This window comes from Solenopsis invicta, chromosome 8 (genome assembly GCF_016802725.1).
Source record: "Solenopsis invicta isolate M01_SB chromosome 8, UNIL_Sinv_3.0, whole genome shotgun sequence".
In the NCBI taxonomy this organism is placed as follows: Eukaryota; Metazoa; Arthropoda; class Insecta; order Hymenoptera; family Formicidae; genus Solenopsis; species Solenopsis invicta.
The window spans coordinates 15,721,026-15,746,784 of NC_052671.1; the positions used below are offsets into that span (position 1 = coordinate 15,721,026).

The 25,759-nt window shown below is 40.0% G+C and overlaps 3 protein-coding genes across 4 annotated transcripts in view; 1 reads left to right on the forward strand and 2 right to left on the reverse strand.

Annotated features, from left to right (window-relative positions):
* The window catches only part of LOC105197169 (FK506-binding protein 15), a 264,070-nt gene that overhangs the window by 22,086 nt on the left and 216,225 nt on the right, over positions 1-25,759 (reverse strand). The window lies entirely within an intron of this gene.
* LOC105204150 lies at positions 2,513-6,866 on the forward strand. Of its 2 annotated transcripts, XM_039452431.1 has the most exons (8): positions 2,513-3,313; positions 3,423-3,752; positions 3,862-4,920; positions 5,160-5,257; positions 5,368-5,418; positions 5,586-6,230; positions 6,382-6,596; positions 6,752-6,866. In XM_039452431.1, the coding sequence occupies exons 1-4, from the start codon at positions 3,091-3,093 to the stop codon at positions 5,177-5,179; spliced, it is 1,632 nt and encodes a 543-aa protein (XP_039308365.1). In that variant the 5' UTR covers positions 2,513-3,090; the 3' UTR covers positions 5,180-5,257; positions 5,368-5,418; positions 5,586-6,230; positions 6,382-6,596; positions 6,752-6,866. The 2 variants fall into 2 exon arrangements, with proteins under 2 accessions (XP_039308365.1, XP_039308364.1); XM_039452430.1 differs by lacking the exons at positions 5,160-5,257; positions 5,368-5,418; positions 5,586-6,230; positions 6,382-6,596; positions 6,752-6,866 and having other exon boundaries at positions 3,862-4,969.
* On the reverse strand, positions 11,413-12,300 carry LOC120358479. The gene has a single exon (XM_039452874.1). It carries the CDS (start codon positions 12,298-12,300, stop codon positions 11,413-11,415), a length of 888 nt encoding a protein of 295 aa, XP_039308808.1.

The window sequence follows — 25,759 nt, forward strand, 5'->3', positions numbered from 1 at the left end:
GCATATGGATGCTTTAGAATACGTGTATATTCTGGAGAACGTGTTGCTCCCCAGCGTTCGCAGAATATACACTGAAGAAGATATGCCGACATTTCGGTTAGTTCAAGACAATAGTGCTGTTCATACCGCCCACATAGTAAAAGAATGGTTCGCTCAACATCCAGAGATTGAAGTTCTCGATTGGCCAGCCAAATCCCCGGATCTCAATTTAATAGAAAATGTTTGGGGAATAATTGCAAATTCGTGGGATACTGGACATGAGAGAACTAAAGAACATCTGGTTGCTCACGCGAGGAACTCATGGGAAAATTTGAGGTGTAAGCCTCAATATTTTGCGCATTTAAATGATTCGGTAGAAAGGCGATTGTAGCAAGTGGTTGCACGGGAAGGCTACTGGACCGACTATTAGTTGGTGGCAGTATTATTTCAAACGGTTCTTTTCAGAACCACCAAATTATTTAACGGTGGAACATTTGTCAAGAATGCAATATTTAATAAAAAAAAAGAAAATATTAAAGAACCAATATATTTTTAATTTTAAAAAATGACTTATTCCCTTACCTTTCCTACCTTCTCATACACGTTTATCTTTGTTGTTATGTATATCTCTGTCTGTGCAAAAATAATAACATAATACTGAATCAAATTTATACGGATAGATCTACAAATGGTATAAACATAACGTAACGGAGATTATTCTGCATTTTGGCGTTAATAATTTTGCGTATGTAATTATATGAATATATTATTGTTTATACGCAATAGAAACAAAAACATAATTACATTAAACTAAATAAATTTATATTTAAAATTGAAAACAAAGTATCTGAGACATATTAATTTATTTCTTTATCTTTTTCACTTCCAGTAAAAATATTTCATACATAATTATATATAGTTATACACAAATATGTAGACTAATAAAGTAATAAACATAAATAATAAAAACATTTGATCTATAAAATTATTCATGTTCCGAGCGCGCGCGTGCGTTATCGTTACCGACTCAGCGTCGGTAACTCAAGCTACCTACTATGACCCTGCGAATCGTTGCACCTCACTGTACTACTATACGCAGAGAAAAAAGTATTTGTGACTATAATTGTGTTACGTCCTGCGCAGGGCCTATAATCTCTTATGTAAATTTTGTAGACAGCGTTTGTGGCGTCCTCGCTGTACCACCCTAGGCCAAATGGAACTATTAAGCAATATCTGTCGGTAAAATGGTTGATAAATCTCGCATGGTACATACTGGTTCATGCTTTGTTTTCGTTACATGTGCAACCATGTGCAACGCAGAACGTGCGCAGATCTATATTTCAATATATTTCAAAAGTATTCAGCAGTGTTCAGCAGTGTTCAGCAGTGTTCAACAGTGTTCAGATTTTGTCCGGAAAGAAGAGAAAGAAGTAGTTTAGAGGCCTACCCGTACAACCTATTGATAAGGTAAGTGAATTTTATTATATAACCTAAAATAACGTAAAAGAAAAAAAAACCAAACCAATAACAATTGAGTTTAATAACAACTATTTATAAATATGAGAACTTGTTATTTGACTATTTAGAAATATGAGAAATTGTTGCGTCTCTGGATGTTCTTCGGGCTACAAAGCTCCTCGTCATGAGTTTCCAAAGAATGCCGAACGGCGAAAAAAATGATTCTGCATATGGAACCATTAGAAAACGAAAAAGAAATAAAAAAGTTGAGAGTATGCTATAGACATTTTTGTGACAACGATTATAGCGGATCTGGAACAAAAAGGATATTATTACATTTTGCTGTCCCATCTGTAAATATTCCATTTGTAAATGTGCCGCAACATATAGCAGAATCAGTTGAAAATGTAGATTACAGTGAACATGTAGCACAACATCAACAACAAGAACAAGAAGTATTAAACAAAGTACAATTTCACAAGAAAAACATGAAGAATTGGTTACAAATAGCGAGACACAATTACAACACATGCAAGAAATATTAATACAGCAACAAGCAATATTAACACAGCAACAAGAAACATTAACGCAGCAACAAGAAAAAATTTTTAATATTGAAGAAACATTGAAAGTTCAAGCTAAAGCGCGACCCAATCTTGAAGAAGTTACTCGAAAAATCTTATTAAGTCCTAAAGCTAGGAAGTTATATGATAGAATTGTTAAAATGAAAAAAATTAAAAGACAGCAAAAGAGACGTTTTAAGACTACAAAACAAAACAAGTCACAAATAATACAACTAAGTACAAGTAATTATAAAGGGAATGTTGATGCAACAACACATGTGCGGCAGAATTTTGTAAATATGATTGTCAGAAATAATCATGTAGCACCACAGGTACATCATTCCTAAATCCAAATTTTAATATCCATTTCTAAATTTTTATGACATTTTTAAAATTGTATATATTTATCTACTTAATTTTAAATTGTATATACAGTACAACCTCTTTAACTTTAGCCCTTTATAATCTTTGCATTTCTTTACACGTATTTTTACAAATACTAACATTACATCCCTTCCTTTTATAGAACACCCTCACCACAGCACAAGTCTACCAATCACCGTGTACTTTATTCGCTTAAGTACAAGGTGATTCGTAAACTCGGGCTGTGGTGAGAGTATTCTATAACTTTGGTGTTCCGCTTTTATCGCCCCATAGAACCAAAGTTAAGGAGACTATACTGTATTTATTTTTCTCAATTTTTGTAAATTTTATTGTTCTAACTTTATTTATAGATGAGACGTTTTACGCTGGAAGAAAAGATGTTTTGTATAGGATTATACCGTAGATCTCGTTCATCCTACTCCTTTCTGTCCAAATACTTGCTGTGTCCTTCTATAACTACTTTAAATAAGCAATTACAACGTATTCCTTTCAATGCAGGGTGCAATATGATTACGTTTAAATATTTGAAGTTAGTTGCAAAGGAAGTAGATCCCAGAGATTTAAACGTAGTTTTACTGTGGGATGAAATGTCATTAAAACCTGCCGTACATTATGATAAAAAAAGAGATATAATAATTGGATTTGAAGATTGGGGAATGCGCAGAAAAAGAAACTTTGCCGATCACGCAATCTTATTTTATATTCGATGCCTTCGGGGAATCACATGGCTCTTGGATACGGGTTTTGTGAAAGCGCAACTCGAAGTATTCAACTAGTACAGTGCATTAAACAATGGCTGAATATGATAGTAAAATGCGGTTTTAAACCTGTTGCTACCGTCTGCGATCAAGGAGGGCCAAATGTTGCAGCCATAAATATGTTAATAAAAGAGGCAAATGAAAAACAAATAAAGCAACATAAGATTCCTGGTAAATAAAAATGTATCAAATATTTAATGTTACATATTATAAAAGTTATTTGATTTTTATTATATATGTTATGTTGTTATATATACAAATATACATTCTTTTTTTACAGAAAATACATTTATCGTATCCAATTGTGAAGTTGTACCTTTGTACGATTATGTACACTTACAAAAAGGTGTACGCAATAATTTGCTAACAAAAGATTTGGTTGTTGATAAATTTAAAAAAGAGTCTGAGAGACAATTCGTCTCATGGAACGACATTATTACTGTTTATGAAATAGATAAATATTCTTTCTTAAAACAACGTCAAATGCCAAAATTGACCAATAAACACATTTTTCCAAATTGTATTCCCAAAATGAGAGTAAAATATGCGACACAAGTAATCAGCCATACAGTGGCAAATTTCATTGATGTCATTCTGACATGGAATCAAGGTAAAATACTATAATCATTGAAAAGAAAGTATTTTCGGTTTATGAAGTTTTTACAAAAAGTTTGTACAAAATACAACACATAATACTCTAATATCATTTTTCATTACAGATCTTGTAGACACTTCTAAAGGACAAATAGTCTTGTCGCCCAATGCTGCAATAACAGCAGACACATTACTATTTTTTGACGATTTATTTGACTCTTTCAACAGAAAAGAACGTAAATCATTATCAAGTATAATAAGCTCATCTAGCAATCACATAGCATTTTGGCAAAACGCAGTAAAAAAAATTCGAAAAATGGACTTTGTTGAAATTGGAACTCATAAATATATCAGACGTAATACAAAATGCCTAGTAAATTGGGTATGGACTATTCGAGGCGCAATGAATTTATGGAACAAACTGCAAAGGAATGGATTTTCTTCTTTTAATTTAAGATTTATTAACCAAGATGTTGTAGAAAACTGTTTTAGCCAGATTAGAGATCACGGGCACAGGAATAATAATCCAACACCATATCAATTTGTTGCATCATTTAAAACACTTGTAATAACGAACTTGACATCGAAGCATTCCATTTCAGCCAATTGCATAGAAAATAACGATGGAACATCATTATCGTTATTAAAGATGATGTCAACAAGTGAAATAACTGAAGAAAAAGATAACGAAGAAATAAATGCATACTCAGAATGTACACAGCCTTGTAGATTTGCAACAAAATGTTATCTGCATGTTGATGCACAGCAAATAATAAAAAACGTTTTAACGAAATGTGCAACGCAGTGCGAGGCTTGTGTACAAAATCTTCAACACGACGACATCTCAAAAACTGTTCACGAAGCATTGGAAATAGCAGAATTAAAAATTGTAAACTTCTGCCATGAAATAGAAATTAAAAAAAAACTAAAGAGCTTTTTATACCTAGAATCTTTTTCGAAATTTTCAACACATTGTTCCATACTACTTGATAATTTAATTGAGGACACAGCAGCACAATACCTTCTTATATGGTGTAGATATATTAACAAAATCATTAATGGAACGGAAGAACATGATTACGAAAATAATTTTGTTTACAACCAAGCCAAAAGGATGTCGTTAAAATACAAAAAAAAACAAAGAAATAAATTATTTCATCTAAGGAATTATTTAACGACAAAGCGTAAGTACTTTTCCGATTTCAACTCGACTTTATAATAAACATTGCTTGAATCGAGAGCTCAAAATTTCATACAATTGTTTTGACTTTTTGATCTATTGAATTTGATTATTTTAATAAAATCTTCAGATTTTTTACTAGAGATTCAAAATAATTTTAAATATAAGATCGGAGTATGAACTATTAAGAGTATACAATTTTCTTTAAAAATTACTTTTTATTTCACTATTCTCTATTCGCAGCAAGGAAACTTTTACACTAGCGTCTTGTATACGACAAACATCGGATATTGGAAAAAGGTTTTGCTTTGATATCACTGCCATTGATATCACTGCCATAAGTAAGTTAAATTTGACTTTGTATATCACTGACCATATGCAATTATCTCGATTTATTTTATTTTATCATAAATGAAGGAGAATTAAAGACTTTTTTTTATTGTTTTTTCAGACCTAAAGCCAATTTCAATATGCTGATTCTTCTCATTACTCATCTTTGCACGTAAGCAAAACAATTGTTAAGAGAATGTAGCGTTTTACTGTGTGTATGTATATTTTAAACACTAGAACCGTTAATGGTATTTTATTAAAACTGCCAATGATGCCACTTGAATAATCTTGAAAATATTTTTCTGTAAGATAAATACTAATATGTATTATACTTTCAAGGATCTACCACCTTCACCTTTGGTACTCCAAACACCATCATCACTGGAACTAAATTTGGTCTTGACAGTACGATTGCGTCTACAACGTCCACGACGAGTGTGCCGAGCTTTAGCTTTTTTAGTAGTACAGCGCCGGCATCCGCGGCGCCAGGGTTTTCATTCGACGCCGCGAAAACGGGTACAACCACAACCTCAACCACTGGAGGAATCACTCTCGCGACAATTACAGCAAGATTCAATTTTGGAATGGAAACGTCGACGACTACCTTCACAGAATTTCCTTTCAGCAAAACTACTTCCAACTACTTCTGCCGTTTTTACAATAAGTATAGCAGCATCTTTCATTCTTCGTTAAGTACCACCACTACGTAAGTAATGTACGTAAGTAAACTACGTAAGTAATCACAAAATTTAGGGCACATACGCATAAGGAGAGGTTTTTAGGGGGTAGGCGATGTGGGTAGTATCGCAGCGATGTACCCACATCGAATCCTCCACACCCTGGTGTACGGGCAACAGGGCGTCTTCTCCTTCTTCGTCGGCCGTCAGAATAGCCGATCGGAGAAGGATAGCACCGGTACGTAAGTCCTCGATGGACCGCTTCTCCGCTTCTGGTCTGACTGGTTGTCACTGGTCGTAAAAGGAGGTTTGTGAAGATTTTCCTCTACCTTCGTAAAAAAAAAAAAAAAAAAAAAAAAAAGTTTATGTTTGAAAGATCAATTTTTGCTCATTACCAATAAGACATTTGATTACCTCGCAGTTCAATTTTAGCTAACTACAAACATCTTTTATTGCAGCGTTAATTCCATGAGCGGTATTCTATCAGGGGCTATTAATTTCTGTCAACTCGAAGAATGTATTAATAAATGGACCTTGGAGTTGAAAGAGCAAGAATAAGTACTTGTGAATCAAGCGACACAAGTTAATGCTTGGGACAAATGGGGACAAAATAGTAATGCTGAATCAAGAAGTTGAAAGAGTGAAAATCGAGTGGCAGCAATTGGATTATGTTGTAAGTTATATTTGTACATTTCCAATTATGTAAACATGTTTATACAATAGTAACATAAATAACTTTAATAACTAAATTTTTATTTTATTATGTTAATTATTTACTAAATCAATTATTAAACTTTCATTAAATTCAAATAATTGTATCATTCACAGGTTGGACAACAGAAAGAGTTGCAAGAATGTTTAGTACCATTAGAAAAGGAGCTAGCATTATTAAGAAACAATAGCATCAAGAAAAAAGTAGCATTGGAAGAAAACATCACAAAAATTAGTGCCATCCTTCACATGATTTTCTTCATAATCTCAGTGTGGGAATACAACGCCCTGATTCCGAGCAACCGGGTATGCCATTAAGGATATTGTGGCGCCCGCGCGCGCGCGCGCGCGCGCGCACACACACACACACACACACACACACACACACACACACACACACACACACACACACACACATACATATGTAAAATACATATGTGTTTATCGCATAAACTAGGATTATTGCAATATTAATAAGTTAACTACTTTTTTTCTTACGCATACAATAGAATCAATTTTGTTAAAATCCTTTTTTTTAAAAAACAGCACCATTTTCATAATTTACAATTTTTTTCATTTATCCTAGTTTGCGATAAGCAGACATATCATGTATGTTACATATATGTAAAAGTAGAATGCTTTCTACGTAAGCAATAAATTCAATTAGTAATGAAATAAATTAGCAATAAATCAATAAGCAATACGCAATAAATCAATTTACAATACAACTTGAACCAGCATTCTAGTCGCAGCTAGATCTTCGTGCTTGTATTATTTGTGTGATTTTATACTTTCCTCAAATTCAATAAACTGTGCGCCGAATTGTTTTTTCAGTCATAACACAGCCCTACATTGAACAAGATTGAGTAATATCACGTATTATTAAAATTGAAATTAATATTAACCCCCCCCCCGTCCTGAAAAAACTGCAAAGAATTTATTGTACAAAATATCACCTCAGCCAGGGTTCAATGTAAGGCTCTATTATGACTAAAAAACAATTCGGCGAACAGTTTATTGAATTTCAGGAAAGTGTATAAAATCACATAAATAAAACCAGCACAAAGATTTAGCTGCGATTAGAATTTTTGTTCAAGTTGTATTGTAAATTGATTTATTGCGTATTGTTTATTGATTTATTGATAATTTATTTCATTGTTAATTGAATTTATTGCTTTGTTTATATTTCGATATGTTTAATCTATAATGTATGATTAAGTAAATATACATAACACATGTTGTATTTTACATTTATGCAAAATAAAATATGACAATTTTATTTTTACCAGTATTTCCTTCGTAATGTTTTCTTTTTTCCCTAATTATTATTAATATTAACTATTACCGACAGATACCTAAATATTACCGACAGATATTGCTTAGTAGCAAATAGTTCCATTTTACTTGAGGTGGTACAGCGAGGACGCCACTAACGCTGGCTTTGTGGGATTTTTGGTATATCTCCAAAAATGAATACGTTATCGTATTTTAAAATACAAGAACTTTATTGTACGTGTTTTACAAAAAGGCGAAAAATGAATTGAGAGGATTCGATTCTCCCGTCCGTTAGTTATTATTAAACGATAAAAGTGTCTCTCTTGGTACCAACTTAGCGGAAATAAAAAATTGCAGAGCAGCGCTCTGGACTGCAGCGCCGTCACGGCCGACAGAAGCGCCACAATACTCCCCTCCGAGTGGTTTGAGAAATCAAGCCGCGAAATGGACTTTTTTCTTTGCTCCTGGGTATGTGCGCAGAGTAGGTTGAATGCTGGTTGGTTCCGAGTTTGGAGATTGGCCAGAAGAAGGTTCTTCAAAATATGCTGGTTTTAGTCTTTCTGTTGAGATGGTTGTAGCTTTTCCATTCACGTCCAATTCGAATATTTTATCTGTGATGCGTTGAAGAATTTGATACGGTCCTTCATAGGGGGGTTCCAAGGGTTTTTTTACTGAGTCAACCCTTACGAAAACGTGACTACATTCGTTTAGATTTTTAAAATAAAAAGGTTTGTTTTTGTGATGATGAGACGCTGGAGTAGGTCTGATTGAACGCATGGTTTGTCTGAGGCGTTCTAAAAATAGGCGGGGTTGGTTAGTTGGTTGAACATCTATGAAAAACTCACCAGGAATACGTAGTGTAGTTCCATAAAGCAGTTCCGCAGAAGATGCTTTGATGTCCTCCTTGATGCTTGATCTGAGTCCTAGCAAAACTGTAGGTAAGATATCAACCCACTCCGGATTGTTATGGCACGTAATTGCAGTCTTCAATGTCCGATGCCATCTTTCAATCATTCCATTTGATGAAGGGGGGTAGGCAGTAGTGTGCACTTTCTTTGACCCAATTATTTGCGAGAGTGCGTCGAACAAACGAGATTCAAATTGTGAACCACGATCTGTAGTAATAGTGGAGGGTGCTCCGAACCTTGAAATCCACGTATAATAAAATGCGTTGATAATGGTATCTGCTGATGTATCGCAGATAGGAATTGCTTCAGGCCATCGGGTAAAACGGTCAATGATGGTGAGACAAAATTTATAATTCCTTGAAGCTTGGAGAGGTCCTATAAGATCCATATGAATGTGACGAAAACGCTCATCTGGGATAGCAATTCGATCGGGTGTATTTCTTACATGTCGATGTATTTTACTACGTTGACAGGCCAAGCATGTGCGAACCCACGTCGCAATATCCTTGCGCATAGAAGGCCACACGAAACGTCGTACTAACAGTTTTTGTGTTGATCTTATGCCTGGATGTGCTGCCCCGTGTACTACGTTGAAAATCCGATGTCTTAGACATTGTGGAACGTAGGGACGAATGTCGTTTCCTGAAACGTCACAAAAAAGCGTTGTCTTATTATCGTCGCATTGAAGTTTTCTGAGCAAGAGTGATGAAGAATTTGAATCTAATAACTTCTTGAGTTCCTCATCGTCTTCTTGAAAAATAGCGAGTTCCTCTGTAGTAACAATGATTGGCATGTCGATCTGCTCGATGCGTGAGAGGCAATCGGCAACGGAATTTTCTTCACCTGCCACATGGATTATTTTAGTGGTAAATTGACTGATAAAGTCTAGTTGACGTTGCTGTCTCGGGGAAGCTTTATCAGCTTTCTGTCGAAAAGCAAACACTAAAGGTTTGTGATCCGTTCTTATTAAAAGGTGTTGACCTTCGCAGAAGTGGCGAAAGAATTTTAGGCTTGCGAAAATAGCGAGAAGCTCACGGTCGTAAGTACTATAACGTTGTTGCGTGGAAGAAAGCTTTTTGGAAAAGAAGCCAAGAGGTTGCCACTTGCCGTCGACCATTTGTTCTAAAGTTGCTCCCATAGCAACGTCTGAGGCGTCGGTGGTGAGAGCGAGAGGTGCACCATTGAACGGGTGAAAAAGAAGTGATGCTTCAACAAGCCTTTGTTTGCAAGAGATAAAAGCTTGATTGCTTATTTGAGTCCAATTGATTAGCCGTTTATCTTTTCTTGATGCGCCTTTAAGATAATCATTAAGTGGTGCTAGAATTTGAGCAGCATTTTTAAGAAATCTGCGATAGAAGTTAATGACTCCTAGAAATCGTCGTAAATCCTGGATTGTTTTGGGTTTTGGAAAATTTTGTATAGCTGCTACGCGTTCAGATAAGGGCTTAGTTCCATGTTGGTTAATCTTGTAGCCTAAGAATTCAATTTCTTCTACGCCAAAAAGGCATTTCGAAAAGTTAATTGATAAACCGAATTTGCGTAGTCTGTCGAATACCATTTTAAGGTGTTCTTCGTGAGTTTGATGATCGGGAGATGCAATTAAAATATCATCAACGTATGGATAACAAAAATCCAATCCGCGAAGAGCAGTGTCAATAAGCCTCTGAAAGGTTTGAGCGGCGTTTCGAAGGCCGAAGGTCATAACATTGAATTCATATAGGCCGAAAGGCGTGATAATTGCAGTTTTGGCTCTGTCTTCCTTAGTCAGAGGGACTTGATGAAACGCACGAATGAGATCAAGTTTGGTAAATACCTTGCATCCTTGCAAGGCATAGGAAAAATCGTGAATGTGGCGTAGCGGGTACTTATCCGGTACAGTGGCAGCGTTCAGACGTCGGTAATCACCGCACAATCTCCACTCACCATTTCTCTTGGCCACCATATGAAGAGGCGATGCCCAAGGACTAGATGACGGTTGACAGATGCCCTGTTGAATCATTATGTCGATCTCTGCTTTGGCGATCTTATATTTCTCCGGAGGAAGGCGTCGAGCTCTTTCCGCTATCGGAGGTCCATGAGTGACTATGTGATGTTCTATCTGATGGATACCTTCTTTGCGTGGTGATGTTGTTGTGATGTCTATATATTCTTTGAGTAGATGATGATATCTGCAATTAGTGTTAATTGTAGTTAATGAAGATATGGCTGAAGTGCATATTTTTCCAGGAGTATGCAATTTTGTTGTTTCATCTATAAGGCGTTTGTTTGCGAGATCAATTAAAAGCTTAAAATGTTGGAGGAAATCTGCACCAAGAATTGCATGACTTACGTTGGCGATTGTGAATTTCCATAAAAACATTCGCCTGAGGCCAAGGTCAACTTGCATGGCCATTTTTCCAAAGGTTTTAATTTCAGATCCGTTCGCAGCGAATAGTTTGAATTCGTCTTGTGAATATGATCTACTAACCTTGTTTTTAGGTAAGACGGAAATGTCAGCTCCGGTGTCAATTAAATACGTGAAGTTTGACTTACGATCTCGAATAAATAGGCGACTTGTATTTGTACCATCCGCCAGCGCCTGGATTTGCGGAGGTTTTATTGGTTTTCCGGTTTCTTTTCTACCTTGTAGCTGCAAGGTTGCTCGCACTTCTTGGCCTTTTCATTGAATTGACGGTGATACCAGCAAAAAGAGTTTTTTTCTTGACTGCGTCCTCTGGATTTGGATCTGTTTCTAAAGTTGCGTTGGCGAGATCTGCTTCTGCCACGAACTTCCTTGGTTAATGCGTCAATACGTTTGGTTAACTCGTCAATGGGATTACTTGACGTTGTTTGAGATGCTGGGCAGAGTGCTACAGCATTGATAGTCGGCTTCGAAATCTCATAGATCTTATCGGCCTGTGAAGCAAGTATTGTTAGGTCTGCGACTTCGCTTATTGATAGCATTGCTCTAACATTTTCAGGAAGTTGCTCAAGAAATAATGTGCGCAGGACTGAGTCATTGCATTGACCGCCTGCTAGGTTTCTTAGTTTTTGTAAGTAATTGGACGGTTTTTCGTCGCCAATTTCGCGACCGCGAATGAGTTTTCTCAACTTGGATTCCGCCGTTTCATCAAAAGAGCGTATTATTCTTTCTTTGAGGGCCTGATATTTATTTACAGGCGGAGGGTTCGCAACGATATCTGAGACAAATGGTAGAGCAGTATTATCGAGATTTAGAATTACATATCTAAATTTTGTGTCTTCATTAGAAATTCTTGCTAGGGTAAATGCAGCTTCTACTTGCGCGAACCATAGAATAGGGTTCTCCTTCCAAAAGGGTGGAAGCTTGGCCAAAGTTGCCGCGCCAATAACAGGGTGTTGCGTGAGGTCCTGTGATGGATCCTGGCTGGTCATGCCTGGTGGTGTTAAGAGACCGCCGAGAAGGTCTGTGCTCGTTCCGGATGAATCACTGCTTCCTCTTGTCGGTGAATGTTGAGTTGGCATGGCGTACTTGGTGAATTTTCAACGACCGGCGAGCGGTTATCTTGTGGTTACTCGTCACCTTAACCTTAACCTTGAAATCGGCGTTTATATCGCGAGTTCGAGATCGGGCAAACACACGTACGAGGTCACCAATTGTGGGATTTTTGGTATATCTCCAAAAATGAATACGTTATCGTATTTTAAAATACAAGAACTTTATTGTACGTGTTTTACAAAAAGGCGAAAAATGAATTGAGAGGATTCGATTCTCCCGTCCGTTAGTTATTATTAAACGATAAAAGTGTCTCTCTTGGTACCAACTTAGCGGAAATAAAAAATTGCAGAGCAGCGCTCTGGACTGCAGCGCCGTCACGGCCGACAGAAGCGCCACAGCTTCATCGAAATACACGGGAGATTGGAAGCCCTGGTCCTGCGGAGTAACGATTCTTTCCTTCGCAACCAGCGGATATTCTAATTAACGGGCGAGCGACGGTGATCTCACCCCGATCCCAAGAATTCGGTGACTCTCACGGCAATAACCGGATGTCACGAATTAAGTAATTATAAATTCATCAATTGAGGAGATCTGAGGTGACACCGTTGCTCGACACCGGAAACACTCAAGATAATAAAATCAGGGAACTGGAAGACGCACGTGTGCATCCCTTTGAGTTCTGATGCCCGACACCCGCATAGCAACAAATCAAAGAATTTTTTGACATTTAATGCTTCTGAGAGTTCAATTGTCAAACCTGCTGCTTTCTCGGATAACAATTACCGAGGAATATAAAAAAGTCGTAAAAGTAAATATTGCACGTGGGTGTATTAATGAATAAAGTGCACACGGCCCTCGAAGGGACAAAGGGAATCATAGATGAAAAATAGTATAAATAGGTGCGTCTTCTAGCGGAGCGCGCAGTTTGTAGTTCGCAGTTCACAGTACACAGTTCGCTTCACGCACTTCACAGTTCACTTCAGACCGTACAGTTCGGTTCAGCCTAGTCTCGTCTTCATCCGAATCGCAGTTTCGTGGCATCTTGCATGCCCGAATTCTGCGACTCTCGGATCCGCCGCCTTTAAACTCGTGCGCGGCGCAAATCTCGGTCGAGAGGAAAAAGTGTCAGTTCAAACGTCCCCGGTTGGGATCTGCGGACCATTGTCCATTGGACCCGGAACACTTCCGACCGGATCTACTACCTCCCGCCGAGTCCAGCCCAGTTTGAAGCCCTGCGGCTCCGAGAGAATAGCATTCACCTGCATCGACACTCACGCTACAATCTGCAAGCAGTAAGTCCCGAATCAACCGTTTGTTTCGCTCTCGTTCTTCGAACACCCTTTCTCTCTCTAGCGCGAAAGATTTCGAACATAATACATTTATTAAGGTTATTACTCTTTCCTCCCCATGCTCCTCTCCATACTCTCTTTCTCTCTCTCTCTCTCTCTTTATCTTTAAATTCTTTTCTTTCTTGGGATTAACTCGTAAGAGTCAATCCGAAAGAATCTCTTTATTTTTAATTCTTCTCTTTCTTGGAATTAACTCGTAAGAGTTAACCCGAAAGAATCTCTTTATCTTTAAATTCTTTTCTTTCTTGGGATTAACTCGTAAGAGTTAATCCGAAAAAATCTCTTTACTTTTAATTCTTCTCTTTCTTGGGATTAACTCATAAGACTTAATCCGAAAAAATCTCTTTATCTTTAAATTCTCTCCTTTCTAGGGATTTTCTCGTAAGAATTCTTGTTTCCTTCTGTCCCCTTAGATTCTGTCGAACCCTTTTTCTTTACTTCCAATCTTTTCCCTCGGTTTCACTCAAACTCCACTCGAGTTAACCCGAGAGATTGTCTAAATTTTAACTTTTCGCCAAGCAGAGAGAAACGGAGTATTTCCTTTTATTTTAGTGAATAAAGTCCCCAAAATTCATAAAAACCGGTCACGAGCAGCCGCGAAGCGCCGCCGAAATCGCCGCAATCGCCGAATCCGCCGCCTCGAAGCCATTGAGGAGGAAATCCACCGGATCGCCGCCCAAGTCAATCGACTTTGCCCCCCTGTCTCGTACTCGCCGGTCGCACCGGAAGAAGAGCGACTTCCCCCGTTCGCATTTTTCCCCCACTCCCCCGTAGATAATTTGCTTCGCGCCGATTCCCCCGTAGATAGTTTTTATCGCACCGACTCCCCTTTAGATAATTCTCCTCGGCCCGATTCCCCCGTAGAAAATCTTCTTCGCGCCGACTCCCCCGTGGATAATTTTCTTCGCGCCGACTCCCCCGATTCTCAAATAATCTATAGAATCTTCCCGGACTCTCCCATTTCGCTCTCTTCTCAGGGATCTCCGATCCCTGAGATTCTCGATTTGGAGGAAGATCAACCTTCTGCGGATTTCCCAAACGTAGGGCCCCACGAGGAGAAGGAGCAACTTTGCTCCACCCCTCCGATCCTCGGATCGCATGATCTCGAGAACCAGGATCGTTCTCCTAGCCCCGCGCTTAGTATAGAGATCGTAGAGGAGCTACCTCCACCTCCCCCACGTTGTTATTTTGCCCCTGGTCCACTTCAGTCGCTAGAGTTAATTCTCTCAATGTTTCCGATCTCTTCTGACCCACTCCCTCATGGCGCGTTCTCTATCGGCCCCGAAGAATTTGATCTCGAAGCGGTCCGTGTCTTCCTTTCTCGGTCTCCCCCCGATGCACCAGTCCCCGTGTATCTTCCCCATATATATCCAAAATATTATCTAATTCCCAAACTAATATTTTTAAATCATTTCCGCCCCAATACCGCCGTATTAAATAAAGTCCCAATATAGACACACATACACACTTGCGAATACTCTGTTCGTTACACTAATATAGAATATTATAAATGTAAATATATATATATATATTGTGACGTGGCAGTTTTATCTGCCTCGCCACTTCGTCCTCCGCCTGAGCATAGCGCAGGGAGGCGCGTGGGACCGGGTCGGGCACTCAGCGAGAGAGCGAGATCTCCGGCGGGACTGCGGCGCGTATTGGTTTTATTTATTTATTCGCGGCTCATTTCATGTATCCGCGGGCACCTCGACAAACGTCGCCTAAGGACCAGCCGCAGCGAGGAGGATGGGCCGCCGCAGGACAAGGAGAAGGCGATCGTCCAGGGCCGGCGCACGGAAAACCGACGGCGGAGAGAAGGACGAGACTCGACGTGGTGACAGCGATGCGCCACGCAAAAGAGGCTCGCAATTGGCGCAGCCGAGGGACAGGCCAGGGCGGACGAACGGCCAGGAGTAGGGCCGTCGAATGCCGGCTGTTTGTCGAGAATGGTAGCGGCGAAGAATCGTCGCGGGGAAATTCTGTTGCGATCGTCCGCAGGGACGACGAGAACAACGAGGATGTCGGATGCCGACGGGGACCGCACGACACCTGCGGAGACCCGACACTGCGCTGCCGTGACGTCACGGCTAGATAAGGGCGGCCGCTGATAGGCCGCGCCGCTAGGCGCAAGGATATCGCGCACCCTGTAGGAGGGGTAGCGCTCATCGATCGCGCATCGAGCGCGATCCTCTCGGCTTTTGCGTGCGACCCGGCGAACTGAGCGTGTGTGGAAACGAGCGAGCGAGTGCGAGATATCGGCCTGTCCGCTATCGGAAGGAGTGCCCGGCCTTGGCGAGCGAGTTGAGGACACCCGAGGACCCGAAGGAGGACCGTGCGGAAGTCGAGGTGACCCCCTAACCTTCGTGTAAAGCCACGAGCTGTCGGTGTCGACCGGCTCGCGTTCTGAGGTGGAGCCATTAGGTTCGTGTGCGAGTGCGTCCGCCGCGTGGCGATTGAACGCACCTTGCTTTTTGGTGTTTGGCCGGCTCTCCACCTCAAGCGTGAGACCTTGTCGAGGCACCCAGCTGTCGGCTGCCGCGTGTACGTTGGCTGTCCCGCCGTAGAAGCTCGCGGACGACCGGCTTCCCGGGAAGCCGCAAAGCCCTCGCTCACGTGCGCGAGTCGTGTTACGGCCGTGATCACACGATCGTCCGCGTTATCGATGCGTTGTCGTGTCGCGCGTCTTCGCGAGAATTGTGCATTGTGAACGCGACGACGGCATTGCCGTCACCGGGTATCTTGGATCGCATTGCGTTTGAATTAATTGCGGTCCGTTAGCGAAAGTTCGCCGAGTATGTTCTCGCCGCGCTGTTCCGAGCGCACGTGATTGGCTGTCTCGTTCCGCGCGGGACCAACCGTCGTGGTTCGCGCCGCTAGCGTGAGCATTGTAGTATTTAAGAACCTTTTCGCGTTCCGCTTATTCGTTTTCGTTAACTCTCTTTATCTTTTCCGTTCTTTGCTTGCGTCGACTGATGATTTCGTTGCGTTTGATTCTACTCTGTCTCCGTCCTATGCTACAATACATGTTATTTCTCTCTGTTATATCGGCCTGATCGTGCTTAATTTCTCGCCTACCCGTCTCCTCCAGTAAGAGAGCCGCTTCGTCCCTGTCTCCGCTACCCCGCCCCTCTACCGGTTAGAGGAGCTAGCTGGCCGCGTGCGAGCGACGATTCCGCTTTCGTGTGATGAGTTATCGCGTGATACGAATTGGCGTTTAGCGTGGAAAAGTGAACCCGGCGACGCGACCGGCGTAATCGCGTCTGGCGCCCAATTTCGCGATCTGGTTGGAATCTAGCTGTCGGTATTCTCGTCGCTCTCGCGCGCGCTTCGTGTAGCGTCTCCGCTACCTTGTTTGATCGCGCACTTCGCCGTTGCTCTCCGGCGTCCGAAAAGTGCGTGACAATATATACAGGGTATCCCAAAATTCGCGCATTCGGAATACAAGATGTGATACTTTATGATAAAAGAAACAACTTTTTCCTTTAACAAAATTGCGTGCGACAAGTAGTTTTTGCAAGGGAGCACGTTAAAGTTAACGAATAAGCGTTTTTGGCTCTGCGGCGCTCAGGGCCGGCGTGCGCGCTTCTTAATCACTTGTACTTAGTCGTTGGCTAATGGTTGTAAGTAATGTCTTAAGATGCTGATACGATTCTATTACTATTACTAATTTTATATAATTATGTAATTATAACATTAAAAAATTAATCATTTTAAACAAATTCTTTGTTCTTTAACGTGCTTTACTGCAAAAACTACTTGTCGCACGCAATTTTACTAAAGGAAAAAGTTGCTTCTTTTATCGTAAAGTATCACGTTTTCTACTCGGATTGCGCGAATTTTGGGACACCCTGTATATATATATATATAAAATTTTATATATATATATGTATATATATATGTATATATAAATGTGTATAATCGTAATTGTTAACCTCGAGCTTTGTATCGCGAGTCTGCGGATTTTTTCGTTTTTGTATTACTAAATTGTGCTCCTTACCAGCTCTAATCTGTAATAAATTACTTTTACATAGAATTAATCTTTTTTTTTTTTATATATATATTTATCTTTCATATTTTCTTTCAATAAATCAATGATTGATTATAAGGAACTTGATTAATTTCTCAACCTCACTCATCATCCCTCGCTCTATTGAGCCAAGCACTAGGTCCGATCCCAAGGTAAAGCAATTAAATTTGCTGCCTCAAAACAGGACCGAGAGACGCGGAATACCCTGAATGTTTGTCATTGGGCCCCCCGCTGTGGACCCATTGACCCATATATTCTGGGTTGTCGACGCGGCCTGCCTGTGCCTCGTGGGCACATTCTCAAGTTGTTACGTCCCTCCTTTCTCCTTCCATGTCTTACCTATCCTACTCCAACTCTGGACGTAACATATGAGAATTTTTGGGGGCTCGTCCAGGATGACAAGTGCAATCTTAAAGAGCAGGGATGAATACGAGGTCCGGATCGAATAAAGAAGAAGTTGAAAGTACTTACAAAGGTGCTATCGAGAATCAGAGTATTCCTGGACGTTCAAAAAACACGATAATACACACATCAACTCCTGTCCTACCCCCTCGAATCATTCCTAAATCAATTAATTTTACTTATTACGATTCAGAAGCTTCGTTAAAAGATAACGACAGGACTCTTGTACCTGGTTCCGGTGATTCCGACGATTCTGGCGATTCCGACGGTTCCGGCGATTCCGGAGACAATACCGTGAAAGAGCGCGACGCCGAACTTACCCTTAAGCGTAAACTAAAGCGTAAAAAAATGACACATCCTCTAACTTTAAATACTTTAAAATACGCCGTAGAAACCGTTCCGTTTTTCGACGGGCAAAACATTCCGCTATCATATTTTATTGAAGGATGCAAAGAAGCAAAATCTATGTACCCGACGAGGCCGAATCTCAATTCGCGCAAATTATAAGAACGCGAATTGTAAGCGAAGCTCGTCGGACGATTCAAGACCAAAATTTTGACAGCATTGCTCAATTAATCGCGTTTTTGAAACAAGTTTACGGCCCATCTAAAACTTTATACCAGTTGCAAGGAGAATTAGGTTGCATATATCAAAAAAATGAAGAAGATGTAGTTACTTACGCGAATAGAGTGAAATTATTGGGTAAACAGATATTGGAAGCGTATAAGTCTTGGGGAAATGCTCCCCCCGATCAAAATATTAAAGCGTCATTAGAGAGGGATATGAGCAAATGCTTTATTAGAGGATTAAAACCCGAAATTGAACAAAGAATTGCGAGAAATTTAAGTGTTCACGAGACGGTATCCGACGTGTTACGAATAGAAAGAGAATTGCGTTCTATAACCGACCTACGACAGAGTAAAAATAACGCCTCAGGGCAACTATCAATTACCAATCAATCACGTGAAACCTGTCAGATCTGCTACAAAGAAAGACATTCTGCTTCTAAGTGTAGAAAGTTGACTCAAACTGTTCAGAACCTTGATAAAATTAATTTAGGAACAGAAATTTTAATCTGCCAAATTTGCAAAAAACGCGGACATTCTGCTGACAAATGTCGATTCCGCAATCCTCAAAATCGACAATCCGTCAAATTAATACAACAAACTCATATTATTTGCCAGCTGTGTTCCAAACCCGGTCATAATGCTAAATCCTAATAGGACTAGTAGCCAAAATAAGCCCTCGGTAATTTGTCAATGGTGCGACAGACTAGGGCATATGGCTAATAACTGTTGGAAAAAGCAGAATGAACAGCGTAACACGGAAAATAAGCCTAGGCCCACCTGTCAAAATTGCAATAATTTTGGGCATACCGCGAGAGATTGTCGATCTGACTCGAGAGCAAATGTGGCGCCTAAAGATACAGTAACGTGCCGTTATTGCAAAGAGCAGGGGCATCTCCTTGAGAATTGCGAACTGCGAATTGCAAGTAATAATCGAAAGAAAGCTAACGGTTCGGGAAATGCGAGCGGGCCCTCGACGTCGGGTGTGCAGCAGGGGTCCGGAAGGATCTCACACCCGCCGGGAGCCCAAGAGACCAAGTGAGTAACCATGCACTGACCGCCCGTCGAGTAACCATAAATCTCGACAAGCATAGTCGTGTACCTACCATTCAGGTAAAACTTTGTGAGTCAATTCCGCAAACTACCTTTTTATTAGACACGGGCAGTGGACCTAATATAATTAAAGAACGCTTTGTACCCGAAGATAAAATTATCAATTATAACAATATTTTGAAATTAAGCGGAATAAATGAGTATCCTGTTTATACTATCGGAGAAATTATTCTGCCCCTTTTTGGGAAGGAGATTACATTCCACATTGTGTCGAGTAATTTTCCGATATCACAGTCCGGTATTTTAGGCAACGATTTCATTAAACAAACCTTTTCGAAAATAGACTATGCTAAAGGCTATTTAAATGTATCTGGCACTAATGTTCCTTTCTTTTCCCCAGAAATTATTACCGCAGCTCCCCGGTCTGAGTCAATGTTTTATGTAAGAATAGGGAACCCTGAAGTAAAAATCGGGTATATCCCTAAACAAAAAATCGCTCACGAGATTTATTCGAGAGAGACCATAGCAGAAAATATCGACGGTAAAGCATACCTCAGCATTATAAGTACCTTGGACGAAGAGGTAGACGTTCAAGTACCCACATTGCATCTCAAACCCTTGAATGATATATTTGACGATTATAAATCAGAAGATGAGAACAAACCAGAAAAAATTGTCGACTTAAAGAGTGAAATTAATAAAGGAGAAGCAGAAGAAAAAACTAATGACGGAAGAAGAAATAATACGCATCACGGAGATATAAAATTGATTAATGATAATAATGAAACCTCAAATAAACATGGAAAAATAGAAACGAGAGAGCAGTAAAAATAAAAATAAAGAAATAAAAAATAAAGATAATCAATCTAAAAACGAGGCAAAAATTAAAAGGAAAAATGAACATAAGATTCAAAGGGAGAACAGAACATTAAGTGAGAAATCTAATTCTCGAAATTTACGAGAGGGAAGTTTCCAAACCTCTTCCAAAATATCCTTTGATCCAAAAATTCATGAGGAGGGAAGTTACCAAACCTCCCTTGAATTGTCCAAGGATCTTAAATTTATTAGAGGAGAAAATTTCCAAACCCCTCCTCCAACGCTCCCCACTCCTGCCGATCGTGAAAAGGGAAGTTACCAAACCTCGAGCGATGCGGTTTCTGTTCCAAAAGAGCCAGAAGAAAAGAGCTCTTTTATTCTCCCTGAAAAAATAAATGTTCTAAAAAAGGAAATGCTTATAAGAAGTGATGACCTCTCCCGTTCTATCATTAAAAGACCAGCAAAAGGATTAAATAATTTATGCTGTTCTGAAGAAAGCGAATCATCCTCGGAAAATACGGCCTCATTTCAACAAATAATTGAAAACTCCGAGGAAAAACAGATTTCAACAAGCACAGAGAAGCGAAGGATGCAAAATGAAATATCTCACGAATGCTTAAAAATCTCCAAAACAAATGAACAAACCAGACTCGCAGAAATTATAAAATTATTGCGATTAGAGCACTTAAATACGCAAGAAAGAAATAGCGTAACGAATCTTATATCTTATAGTCAAGATAGATTTCACATTCCCAGAGAAAATTTAACGGCAACTCATGTGTTGCAACATCAAATACCGACAACAGATGATCGACCCATTAATACTAGGCAGTATCGGTTCCCACAAATCCATAAAGAAGAAATAAACAGACAGGTCTAAGAATTATTAAAAGAAGGCATAGTAAAATTATCTCAGTCACCTTACAACACACCCATGTGGATAGTACCTAAGAAGGAAGACTCAAAGGGAAATAAACGTTGGAGAATGATTTTAGATTTCCGAGCTTTGAATGAAAAAACCATTGGCGACGCTTATCCACTACCCAACATTGTTGATATTATTGACCAGTTAGGTGGAGCACAATACTTTTCAATGTGCGATTTAGCCTCCGGATTTCACCAGATTAAAATGGATCCTGTTGATAGTCACAAAACTGCATTTACGACACCTTTTGGTCACTACGAATTTGAACGAATGCCCTTCGGTTTAAAAAACGCTCCAGCCACCTTCCAACGTCTCATGGATTTAGTATTATCTGGATTACAAGGCAAAGAATTGTTTGTTTATATGGACGACATTGTTATTTACGCTACCTCATTAGAGGAACACGAAAGAAAATACAATCTGTTGATGAACCTCCGAAAGGCTAACCTAAAATTGCAACCCGATAAATGCAAATTTTTAAAAACACAGGTAACTTATCTGGGGCATATAATAAGCCGAGATGGCATTAAGCCCGATCCCAAGATATTAGAAGCCGTCCGACGATTCCCCAGACCCAAGACACCGAAAAATATTAAACAATTTCTAGGATTGGCAGGGTATTACAGGCGATTCATACCAAATTTTTCAAAATTGGCCAAGCCTTTAACAAATCTCTTAAAGAACGATGTCCGCTTCGAATGGACATCGGATCAAGAAAACTCCTTCGAAACATTAAAAGAGAATTTATGCGAAGAACCGGTGCTTCAATATCCAGACTTCTCCAAACCATTTATTTTAACTACCGAAGCATCCGGTATAGCAGTAGGAGGTATCTTATCACAAGGTGAAGTGAATAAAGATCGACCGATAGCATACGCGTCGAGAACCCTAACAGATAACGAAATTAAATATGACACTTACGAAAAGGAAGCTTTAGCTATTGTATATTGTGTAAAACATTTCCGACCTTATTTATACGGACGAAAATTTACATTAGTAACCGATCATAAACCTCTGCTTTGGTTTAAAAATGCTTAAGATGCAAATATGAGGATACTCCGCTGGAGATTAAAATTATCGGAATACGAATACGACGTTGTATATAAAGCAGGAAAAACCAACGTGAACGCGAACGCCTTGTCTCGAAACCCCGTAAATATGGAAGAAGTCGACTGCAATGTTATCACTCGGAGGAAAATTTTTAACCCCGATGATCCAGAAGACGCGAAAATCATTTCTAAAATATTAGAAGAATCCGAAGACGAAGAAGGAGAAGAAGATGACGATTACAAACTTTACCTTTCGGACAATGAGGAAATTGAAGATCTATTACCCGACGAGAATTTACCTGAAGAAAACTCCGATCTGACACTTTCCATGTGCAAGGAGCAAAATGAATCGCAGCAATTACAAACCACAGAAGAGGTGTTAATTCATGAACCATCCCGCTCTATTGGAATGCAAACTCGAAACCAGACCAAAAATAAAAATATCCAACAAAATATATCACTTCAAGATTCGCATAAACACATAGATGAAATACGAGGTGTGTTCAAAAAGTATCGCGAATTTTGTGTTTTTTCAAAAATTATTTATTTATTCATGAATATCTATTTTGTCCCCTTCAAAGTAATCCCCATGAGATATTATACACTTGTGCCAACGGTTTTTCCAATCTTCGAAGCACTTCAAAAAATCATTTTTTTTTATCTTGTTCAGCTCCTCCTTCGATGCCGTCTTTATCTCGTCAAGCGTAGCGTAACGTCGTCCTTTCATGGGCCTCTTCAGTTTAGGGAACAAGAAAAAGTCACAGGGGGCCAGATCTGGGGAATACGGTGGCTGCGGCATCATTAGTGTGTTGTTTTTGGCCAAAAAGTCGCGCACAAGCAACGATGTGTGAGCAGGGGCGTTTGGTACGAATTTCGCGGCGACCCGTCTCATGCCCAAATCATTGATAAAAATCGAATGGCACGAGCCAATCGATATGTTTAGGTCCTCAGCAACTTCTCTAACGGTGATTCGACGATTGGCCAATACCATTTTCTCCACTTCATTAATTTTTTCGTCTGTTGTTGAAGTGCTCGGGCGTCCGGCACGCTCTTCGTCGTTCACATCTTCTCGGCCTTCTGAGAACATTTTGTACCACCGATAAACGTTGCTTCGGTCCAAGGTAGCTTCTCCGTATGCCACAGTCAACATTCGGAATGCATCCGCGCACTTAATTTCGTTTTTCACACAAAATTTGATACAGGTTCTTTGATCCATTTTTTTGAATAGGTAAAAATCGAAGACGATCCAAAACACGTGCAAGCAAAGCAGCTGTCAACAATTAAGTGAACATTCAAAATGGCCGAGCTTGTCGGCATAAGTGAGAGACATGAGTACCAACATAACGCCACAAAAAGATCGAAATTCGAATATACGTAACCCGCGAAAATTCAAAATTCGCGATACTTTTTGAACACACCTCGTAGAGCAAATAGAAGAGAGAAACGATCCGCCTGTCAAAGGTAACAACGACAGGGATGACGAAGAGGAGAGCCAAGAAGAAGGAAGAGAAGAGGAAGTAAGGAGAAAGAAACATAAATCAAAACCCATTATTATTGAACATCGAATAATTAAGGCTAACACAATCGATTTTCGCGAATTATTATTTTTACGAAAAGATAATATTGCATATTTTGTCAACACTGACGGAAGTCCACTAGATTCGGGCTCGCAAAAATTATTTGAGCGAAATGAAATGCCAAATTTAGGAGCTCTAACCCTGGGTGAAGCTAAGGCAGTAAAATATAAGAAACATTATCATATAGCGTTGCCTATTAGCGAAAGACAGCGTGAAAGACCAACTATGACTTTAATTCAAATCACAACAGTCATCAGAGACCTACGCAATATTATTGAAAATTTAAAACTGGAAACAGTAAGCATCGCAAAATCAGACTTTGTGAATAACGTCCCATGGAGTAGCATTAAGCCTTTACTACAATCAACCTTTATAAACTCAACTTCAAAATTAATAATATGTAATGGGATAATTAAATATCCCCCCAAGGATCTTCGGCCAATTATAATCGGAGAGATACATTGCTCACCCACAGGCGGACACCGTGGAGTTACGAAAACGTATAGTAGAATAAAACACCATTATTATTGGGAAAATTTGAAGTCCGATATCCAACGATACATACAACAATGCTTACAATGTCAATTAAAAAAGTTGGTGCGAGTCAAAACTAAACAACCCATGATAATTACTGACACGCCTGGTTCCTCTTTCGATAAAGTAGCTATGGATATTGTAGGACCTTTGCCAAGAACTAAAAGAGGAAGTGAATACATTTTAACATTGCAAGATCAATTAACTAAGTTTTGCATGGGAATACCCCTTCCAGATCAAACATCTGAGACAATCGCAGAAGCCTTTGTTGATAGATTTATTTGTGTGTTGGGAGCGCCTGAGGCGATACTAACAGATCAAGGACGAAATTTTATTAGCGAACTAATGAAAAAGATCGCAAAGCTGTTCAGAATTCGTAAGTTTCGGACAACTGCCTTTCACCCGCAATCCAACGGATCTCTAGAAAGATCACATCACGCGTTAGGTGAATATTTGAAATAGTATCCCAATAATCAAAGAGAATGGGATCGATGGATCGGATTGGCAATGTTCAATTATAATACTGGTGTCCATGAAGCCACCAAGCATACACCATATGAGTTAGTTTTTGGTAAAATAGCAAGAATTCCCTCAGGCGAATTATTCGGGCCTGAGGATAAACTAACAAGCTATGACGATTATTTAATAAACTTAGCCACTCAGCTCCATGCTATCCAAACTAATGCCCGAGAAAATGTAGTTGAGGCAAAAATTAAATCCAAAAAACATTGTAACAAAACGCCCCTCCACCTCGCGCGCACGGCCACTCCGCTCCGTCCACCCGAGCAATTCACCGGCAGAACGCCACGTGCGCGCCCCGAGCTAACCTGCCGTCGCGATCACGCGGCAGCACGCGCGCCGCCCGTGGCGTTCGGCAACGCTCCCACTCCGGGCCAGCCGACCGAACGCACGGATTGGTCCGCCCAACCGTGCGTTCGGATATATAAGCCGGCAGTGGGAACGCCGAGAGAGATCTTCCCGGTCCGCCGAATCCGACAGGTCGAGTATCCTCGACCGCACTCCGACTCCCAAGAGGACGAGAATACTCGCCTCATCCTGACTCCCCTCGACGAGCATCCTCGTCGTTCCGGCTAGCCGAGTATCCTCGGCTAATCCTGTCATACCGAATACCGTACACCACCAATCACGGCGAGCATCCTCGCCGTAGCCGAGTATCCTCGGCTAAT